Genomic DNA, 9867 nt, shown 5'->3' with positions numbered 1-9867 from the left:
AGTTGGCCCGCTTATTTGTTTTGCACCTTCATGATGGGCAGGTCACTCTTGCAGGGGTGAATTTTGTACTATCTCCGGAGGTGATTTCAGAGGCTACCGGGATACCAAATGTGGGTGAGGTGTGGCCCAAGCGCAAAATGCTGGATTATGTTTATTTTGAGCCATATGTCAGGCCAGCATTCATGAGTCACTTGTCAGGGGTCTTTCCCTTCAGATTCCTCCGGGGGGAGTATGCTCCGATCATGCGGCTTATCATGCATTACTTCACCTGCGAGGGAAAATTTTCACAGGTCTTCTCTTGTCACATTCGCCTGTTGATGCACTTTACCCGAGTGAGGATGATGAACATCCCGGTTTTCTTCTTCCAGGACATTCAGAGGATGGTGTCCGTGTTTCAGAGGCAGTCCCCAGCTCAGCAGCATAGGATTTTGTGCCATCATGGTCTCATCCAGCTCATTGTTTCCCATCAATTGAGTCAGCAGGGCATTCCATGGGCAGACTTCATTTCTCATGAGTTCTTTACAGTGCCACGACAGCCACACCCAGAGCCAGAGGTCATTTATGAGGAGGGAGGTCCATCTCACCAGCCCGACATCATTGTTCCGAGACAGGTTGCTTCCTCACCTCAGGTCACCTACCAGAGAGGTCACAGGACCTTGTTTGCAGCAGCTCGACGAGTACTTTCTCCACAGCAGGTGGAAGGGGTCTCGCCATCATCATCTACAAGTCAGCGAGTGTTATCTCCACATCAGGTGGAAGGGGCCTCGTATTCTTCATCAGCAAAGGCAGTACGGGAAGGCAAGCAGCCCATGGTTGAGGACGAGAGAGTTGGCTATACACATCATGATTTCATTGACCTTGATGCTCGCTCCCCCACTTCAGATTTGCATGAGATCATCCGAAAGAGAGAGGCGGAAAACCGCTTGTTACAGCAGAAGCTCGACATGGCCCAATGGACAATAAACTATCTTGAGTAGCGCAACAAGCAACTTGAGGATGAGAAAGAGTTGGATGATCTGTGGAAGATTAGAAGTGACCGAGTCATCAACCGTAGGAGGCCCGGTGACTTGCTTCCCAAGGAGAGGGAATCCATGCTTATCCGTGTGAATGCACACTTGGAGAGACTGTTGGAGAAGGCCAACCAGGACAAGAGGCTGCTACGGAACATGAAAAATCATTATTGGGCGAGAATGCATGTTTGCAAAGCAAAGATGAAGATACTCCAAAAGAAGTTGTCCGAGGCCCGCAGGAGAAAGAAGAAGACCAACCCGCTCCGTATCTTGGCTGAGGCCTCTCTCACTCACCATGATACTCATTAACCTCCTCCTAGCAGCAAACCCAAGAAATTTTGAGAGTTTTGAGGCAGTTTTGGCATTTTTGGGAATTTTACAGGTTTTGGCCATTTCACTGGTCTCACCCCGCGCGCGACCAGTCATGGGGAAAGCTCAGAACGGGGAAAACTCTACATTTTTGGAATTGTCATGCAAAAATACACTTGCCTATGGATGGGTTTCAGATTTTATGAAGATTTGGGCTTCCAAAAGCTCAAAATACATGCAAATTTTGACTTTCTGCCCATTTTTTGAGTTGCAGAAAGCTGTCTTGGGAGAAATGACTTTTGAGGGGTCAAATCAACACCAAATTCAGAAATTCCAGTGGGGTTGGAAAGTAGACTCACAGACCTTTCCAATGAGCTATCTTGCACCTGATTTGGACACCGGGAAGGCCCTCAAACAGAGATGTCAATGCGCGCGACCAGTTAAAGTGAGGTGCACGACCACTCAGGAAAATTTCACTGTTTTGACCAGTTCGCCCAGCAAAACACTGTTTTTACTTTGGTTGACTTTTGAGGCATGTAAATGATGGATTTTTGTGTAATTTTCATGGCACTTAGATACTTTTACTCTCCTTGAACACTTCTAGAAGATTCTTTGATGTAAATGGTAAATATTTAATGCATGGATAGGTTTCCTAAGTTTTAGAGGCAAGTTGTTTTGACTGCCTATTATCTAGTGCTCAGTTTAGAATTAGTTGAAACAGCTCCTAGGAAGCTGAGCTCGACCCCTAGAGGTGGGGAAAGGAGTTAGATCATCTATATTATGCCTTCTCTTGCTCATTTTCATGGTTGGACTCTTGAGGGAGAAGCTCCTATTGTATATTTTACTTGTATCTCTGCAATTTGAGGAAAAGGAAAACCAGGGTTTTGCAGACATCATTGGGATTCTTGTGGACTCTTGTGTTGATGCTGTGTTCTCTTATTGTAATTGTAAGTGTGTTTATATGTTCCATCTCTTTCTTTACTGCAGCTTATTAAACAAATGAAGTGATAAAGTTTGAATTCATGCTTGCCATGCTCAGCTTTCAAATTTGTTTAATGTTTATGTTTTCCACTGTCTAGAGAGGATTCAAAGTCATTGTTTGCCCTCTTTAGCTTCTCTTTTTTCTTCCTTGATCATCCATCTCAGCTAAAGGCATCAGCACAAACTCTTACCTTGCCCCAAAGACTCACCTGCAAAAACTGAGCTCAATTCCCGCACCCTGAATTGCACTCCCTCCAATTGCCACCAAAAACCCCAAAAGCTTTAAATCAACCTTCATAATCAGTTTACTAGCCTAATATCAGTGTTAACTTGTTGGTCATCTCACCCCATTGAAAATTTGCCGAGATAGACCGGAGAGAGCCTTCTCATACCCCGTAGGGCTAGCTACGAGGTGAAATGGTTTGATGTTGCCTTGAAGGTTTACCTTCCTCAGCCTAGGGTGAAATCTCAAGCGCTAACAGGTCTTTCCCCAAACTTCAGAGTCATTGTGTTTTGTTTTGTTAGACTAACTCTAGCTTATTTTGTCTCACATGAGTACATGTGGAAAATGTAATATTATTTGTAAATATGTTGTAAATGAAATTCCAAGCATCCTTAGTGGAATATGAAAAGTCTTCATTTTATGTAATGAGTTATTTGTAAAAACGTTGAAAAGTCATGAGGGTAGTCAAAGAGTCACAAAAGGGAATGACAAGGGTTACCCTACCCTTTATTATAAATAGAACTTCATAACTCATAGAACAAGCTTTTGGCTAGGCTAGGCTTAGGCTTAGAAAAGGCTTGGGAGTATTGTGACGAGCCTTGGTTTCTCCACAGCGTAGAGTGAGTATACTTCTTTGGATGAGCAAGTGTTCTTGATTGTAATGTTCCACTATTGGGGCTAGTGGTCGTCAATGGTGTATGTATGGATGGAACTTTTACTTATAATAGTAATAACAAAGCCAACACGTTTTCATGCATATGTTGTTATTGTAGTTGGACTATTCTGGTTGCTTTAGCAATGTATGTTGTTTAACTTACACATTTGCTTATGAACTACTTTGTATGCAGTTGTATGAATATTGTTGAACGCGTGTTGTTAGATTAACCCGACACTTTAATTTGTGGACTATTATACATTTTAGCTTGTGATGTCATTACGCTCATGTGTTCCTTTCAGGCTACGTACTATTACAGGCTTCTAGTTGGGACTTCTTACCAGGGAGATCCCCTAAATGTTGGTGGGTCCAACACCATCAACACAACTTTATTATGTGCTACAACATGTTTTGATTTTATTATGTGCTACTAGCACATTCCATTTTCCCCTCGGTGTGTTAGAACCCCCATGCATCTCACTTGACTCGTCGCAATGTCACACACTCGCTCTCACCCAAAGTTATCTTACTTGCCTCTACACGTTACCGTGGTCAAGGCATTACACCACCACCCACTGCTAGGACTTCTCCTCCAAACAGTCCAAGGTCTAGTTGGGACTTCTTACCAGGGAGATCCCCTAAATGTTGGTGGGTCCAACACCATCAACACAACTTTATTACGTGCTACAACATGTTTTGATTTTATTATGTGCTACTAGCACATTTCCTTAATGTATACCCTCCCCACTTTATTTTCAACTTTGTAGAAAAAATTGTTAATATAAGACGTATTAAAAAGAGTACTAAGTTCATGACATTTGGTTTCATAGTGGAGAGCCCTTAATTGACACCTTGAAAACAACACCCTATATCATTTTCGCTATAACTAGTGTTATGGAACTCCAACACCTTGTATGATTTTTGTTATAACTAGTGTTATGGAACTCCAAATGAAGTGACACTAAGGGTTGTAAATAAAACAAACTGAACTATATTTGCTAGAAACTTTAGCAACAACAACATGGAAATTTTGAAGATACAATGCAAAGAAGTTAGTACTTTTTAGTTCAAAAAATTGGCTAAACATAGTAAGCATTACTAAAGTAGACATAAAACTTGATTCATGTCATATCTATTATCACTTCGGGTAATGAGCTCCATGCTCATATTTGGTGTACATTATGTATATGTTGTTTTATCATAACATTTCAACTACTCAAAACATAACCTTAATATTATGTTCGTATCCTCTCCCATCCTTCACAAGATTTACTTAATCAAATCTCAAAACCAATAAACTAGATTATATGATAGTTTTACCATATTCAAAGATTGTTAACATGCTCTCCATCCATTACAGTATTTACTGAAGTCTCAAAACCAATAAACTAAATTATATGATAGTTTTACCATATAAAATAAATAAAGAGAAAAATATAAAACAGAATGAAATATTGACCTACACTCCACTATATGACAGCTACTATCATTGACTTCTTCCATCAAGTTCAATGGTTATATATATCTCAAAACCGTTGCCCAAAGATGAACACACAATTTCTATACACAATATCTCAATCAAACACTCAAGATCCGAACAAATCACTATCTCACAAAAATCGCTGTTCGAGATAATATCTCAATGGCACACTCAAAATAGAAACAAATCTATTTAAAGATCTGGCAATACCATACATAGAATATGCATGTTCACGTAAACAATTAATCATCACAACTAGATACTACGTCTAGAAAACTTAACAAACGATATGTCAAAATCATGTGGGTTGGCACTGGACTTTCCCACATTCTAAAAGAGATCAAAATAAATGAGTATTGTAGCATTTGGACATGATTGATCTTAAAAAAATAAAGAACTTGCAATTATAATAGCATAATACAAAAATAGGGCCGAACAACAAAATTTCATTTGCTAACTTACTGGTTAGGCTATGCCATGAATGCAATCAGCGCGTCTCAAGGGCAGTACGCAATAGATTTCTCTTTATTTTGTCCCTGGATCTTCAATCCATTACAACCACATGAAGCACACAGATCGACTACAATGTGACGATGGTAATATGTTACAGGATATTTGCATTTGCCTGGAAAGGCAAGCAATAAATTATAGAAATTACTTCGTTCTCAAGATAAACGATTCATTTCTGATAGAAAAATTACAATATCGTTTGAGCCTTGAAAAAAAGGTTAGCTTTGTGTGCATTCAAAGGGATGTACGGTCCCTTCACCAACGTCATGCATTCTAAAGCGTTGCAGAAGTTCGAATGGCCTGCACAATGCATAATAATAATCAGGGCAGAAAAAAATTTAAGTGTTTACAACATGACAATAACCAATTGAGCACAAGATTAGTAGCTGAAAACAAGAGAATCCAGACCAAGTACGTCCAAAGAATATATACTTTCTAAGGCAGATACTATGTTGTTATAGCAGTATTCATTTCATGTCCCTCCATAATTCTCCGATCAATGGGAGAAGTGACACTTTATCAGTATAGAAAACGTTTACATTTATCGTTCCTTTCAACAATGATGTACAATAAATATGTATTTGCTAGCAACACTTAAAATTGTATTACTGGAAATATCGGGGTTATCAAACTACATGGATTTACTTCCTATTCAGTAAGATCACCTTTGATTTTGGACAAAACCATTGGATCTATATATATATTCGCAGGGAGAAACATCTCCAGAGATAAGTACATGTCTTGGAGAAAGGAGACACGAGTAAGGTTTCCTTGAAGACTCTCAGCACCTTTCACTATTTCTTCATAAAATACGATGATAAAAGGTTAAAAAAAATCTCAATTACGAAAAGAAAAAAGCCTACTTAAACCCTAAGGCAGACCTCACAGCCGTAATCAACTTGGAGAAGGGCAGCGTAAATATTAATAACAAAGAACATTTCCGTGGCACTTAAATGACCTCTTTGATCTACCAATCATCATAAATGAGATATATCACAAGTACCACTTTTAGGGTCAGGGGAATCAAGCAGTGATCCCATTGCAAACTTGGATGCAACTCATTCAGCAAATGAGAATGAAGAGTATGATGATTCCGATGATGACTATTAGCGCTTGTAAATGCATTATTGTAGTATCATGTTATTTTAGACTATAGAGGTCATTTAGAGCCTACTTCTTGATGTATTTGCTTCAGTGATGTTTTACATTAAGTGAAATTTTGGTTATATGCACTATTACTTGGTATATAAAAGAGAACTTTTGCATATTTGTGTATAAATGGTTTGGATTCAAATGGATGAACATGAATATATATGTTTTTCTTTAAAAAAATTGAATATTTTATGTCTTTTTGGTCAACTGTTTTTTGGTTTGGTTTATTTACCGGTATCAACTATTTCCTAGTCCGCAAGGTTTTCCAGCTCTATCACTAGTTCGATTCCAATAACACTCACTGATAACAAATTGTATCTTACACTATTTGTTACCTTCATTTCTGCATCCTAAATTCTATTTATCAATAAATCAACGTTGGTAGCAAATTGTATCTTACACTATTTTGTTACCTTGATTTTTGCATCTTTATTTACCCATTCCAATGGATATGGACTAGGATGATCCCGAACCATTCATACTAGCTTGTTGTCCAACTTTGCTTCAATGAGATTCGCCTCTAATCGTGAGTTGAACAGAGCATCAACTTTCATCTTCTTGACTTGTATCTTTATATGGAAGAGTTTGGTCATCTCCTTCTCTTCTTATTGTTGAAGGTTAGTCAAATCACCCCCTTCTGCATTGATGTACAAACAATATTCTTGTCCACATCCGAACTACTTTCCACTTGATTGCTAGAATTTGTTGCTATGGTATTTTTCTTCTTCGCGTCTTTCTCCTGATTCTTTGAGTTGAGTTCTAGATGTAATTTCCATCCTTTGTATGATCATCGACGTTACAATGGTTGTGGTGGTTGTTGGGATCTTTGCATTGGTGTGTAGTTGTTGTCTATTTCCCCTCTCCCCTTTCAATTTCTACTTCCCTTCTTTTAAAGCTTCTCAATGTTCCTTCTTCTTTGAACTACTTGGTTACACTTTCTTTTGGCCTATGCTTTCCAAGTACTATGCCTGTACACAAGTCTCATCCTACCATTATGAGTTTTAACAACATCATTTGCTTTCATAGATGACTATGTAGACCCCCCAAATACTTGAGTACATCTAGGTTCTTGCAAGAAATATCCAACATTATTGCCATCTTCTTAAATTCTTTGGTGTACTCCTATACACTTTGCCCTTGTCTCTGCCTGAAGTAACATCATTGGATCCAACTGGACCAATACATACCCAATAGGTTAGAAGTGGTGTTGGTATTTGTAGCGCAAGAAAGTACTTATGCACAGGTCTATGTGTCTAGGCACGCAAAAGTCTCCCAAGATCTCCTTAGAACACATACTCAAATGCGAGAAAGTTGCTAATGTAACATAGCCTAAGTTTAAAACTTAGGAAAAATCACATAATTATTATGTTGGCTAATTGACCTAAAGTAAACATAAGAAAAGTAATGTAAATTACTTTAATGATTATATTTTAATCTTGGTTGTTGATCTCAAGTGAGGCAAGATATAATTTCGGTTTTCACTTTGGAGATTAGGGTTAGGGATTCAGCGCAATGTAAAGTTATAAAAGCAAGGCCAACGAGAGGAGAAGGCACACCATACAACAACACAAAACATTGAGAGAGACATCTCAGTGAGAGGTGGAGAAGGACTTCCGTTCTAATGTTTTGAGTCCAAGGAAGTTGCAAGTGACGTGTAGCATTGGAGATCTAGATCAGCCAAGGACATCGATGACTAATCTAGGGCTTGATCTGTTGGATCAAATTCAAAGCATTGTATATTTGTAACTTTCTTAGTTGGGCCATTATCCCAAGGCAAGAGGCCAAGTAAGTTCAAAATTTTCATGAAAATTGTTGATTGGGAAAAATATGTTTGTGTTAGTGTGATTCACAATGGTTATGTGAAATTTTGCTTCCGCTAATTAAGTTAAGAACTTAGTTGTGCATTTAATAAGTAGATCTACAATTTGCGAGGTTAACATATTCTCAGGCGCTATGTTCAAAGAAAAATTAACAACTGGGACTTTATGAGAATTTTAAAATCTTCCCAATAGCTACTGCAAAGTCCCCCTCTAGCCTTGGGGTTTCCATGTGTCTTTCCCACTAAGTCAATGCATGGCCTTCTAGTTTCAGACAGGCGAAATAAATTTTCAGTTCTTCCTCTACATGATGAATACTAAAATAAATCTTGAACTATAGCAACCCGTGATTCAATTCCAAAGTGTCAATCAAACCCTAATATGGCTTGATGTTGACCTTCGCTTGCATCTTGAATAGGGACAGTGAATGGTTCATGAAACTCGAATTGGGTCGTTCTTTTTCGAGTTCTCTCTTAGACTCCTCGTTTGGTTCTGGATCCCTCAATTTTTCCTTTGATCTGACCTCTAAGTTGTAACCTTTATCTTCTCTGATTCCAAGCTTATTTGCCAGAGCTACAATGAGGAGGTTCATATTACAACTGATATTTGTGACACACTGTTCCAACCTTGCCAATATCTCCTCTCTCAAATGGTTATTAATAGATTCGTTGGTAATCTAGATCATTATGAGTAATTTTAGGAAACATGTCATGACTGAGAAAAAAATAGCATTTCTTAATAAAATAAGAAAAGAGAATTACTTGAGCATATGGGTAAAAATTTGAGACATGGGAGGTTGAATAATATGGAAAATAGAATTTAGGAAATTACTAATATTGCATTGAAGGACAAGTCGCCTCAGCAAAACTACTATGAAAAGAGGTCTAATCTAAAGAAAAAGGCATGTTATGCACCCTAATGATGGATGATTGTCCTAAAGCTACAACTGCTATTGTGTGATTAGTGTAATTGACAAGTATAGATTTTGTATTCAACGTGGGAACCTTTTGAAATTGTTATGAACCCAACTCACAAAAAGATACAAAAGATAGATGAACGCCTTAGAAACAAGCCTCTTCGAGGGGGCAACCTCCTTTACATTACACAAATGAACAATTTTTGGATGATACAAAGGACAAGACCTCCTTTCTATATATAGGAGTCTAAGGGGTCATAATATAATCAGAGCCGACATAACAATAATAATGTAAGGGCACAATAATAACAATAGTGGGCATCTATGAGTTACAACAATATAATAAGGGGGTTGTACTAATAACAATAAGGGGTTACACTAGTAGTATAGGGACCTAACATGTACCTCTCCTTCAAAAAGTGTTGTCCTCAACGCTTAAGTAGTTCTTGATGCTTTTGTATAAAATTCTTATCCTCCCATATGGAATCTTTAGCGGGTAAGTTCTTCCACTAGATGAGATACTCTGAAATTAATCGATTTCGTAGCTATCGAGTTCTTGTCTCTGTGACTGCTCTAGGTTCCAATATGATTTTTCCTTCCTCATCAAGTTCTGACAATATTGTTTGAACTGAGATCTTTTGCAACTTTTGAATGAGTGGCCACACTTCTTCATCCTTCTTCCATTCATCCCTTGCTTCGTTTCTCCAATCTGGTTGGATAATAGAAATAGCATAAAACAATGTTTCCACATCCTCATCCTTTCTTGAGAGTGCATCTACAACAACATTTTGCTTCCCTTTTTTGTAGATGATTT

The 9867-nt window shown here is 38.2% G+C and overlaps 1 protein-coding gene across 7 annotated transcripts in view; it reads right to left on the bottom strand.

Annotated features, from left to right (window-relative positions):
• Positions 1–5004: 5004 nt before the first annotated feature.
• ASG2 (transducin family protein / WD-40 repeat family protein) overlaps positions 5005–9867 on the bottom strand; it is a 397489-nt gene continuing 392626 nt past the window's right edge. For all 7 annotated transcript variants that reach the window (XR_016266869.1, XR_016266868.1, XR_016266870.1 and 4 more), the window contains one exon: positions 5005–5468. Coding sequence is in view for 2 of the 7 variants with exons in the window: in XM_089459351.1 (XP_089315477.1) it covers positions 5387–5468 (82 nt within the window). In the remaining 5 variants the exon portion in view is untranslated. The remainder of the gene's footprint in view (positions 5469–9867) is intronic.

Source organism: Pinus tabuliformis, chromosome 7 (genome assembly GCF_031772625.1).
Source record: "Pinus tabuliformis cultivar Carrire ecotype Pingquan chromosome 7, CPIR1, whole genome shotgun sequence".
Lineage (NCBI taxonomy): Eukaryota > Viridiplantae > Streptophyta > Pinopsida > Pinales > Pinaceae > Pinus > Pinus tabuliformis.
This window is presented reverse-complemented; position numbering and strand designations above follow the sequence as displayed.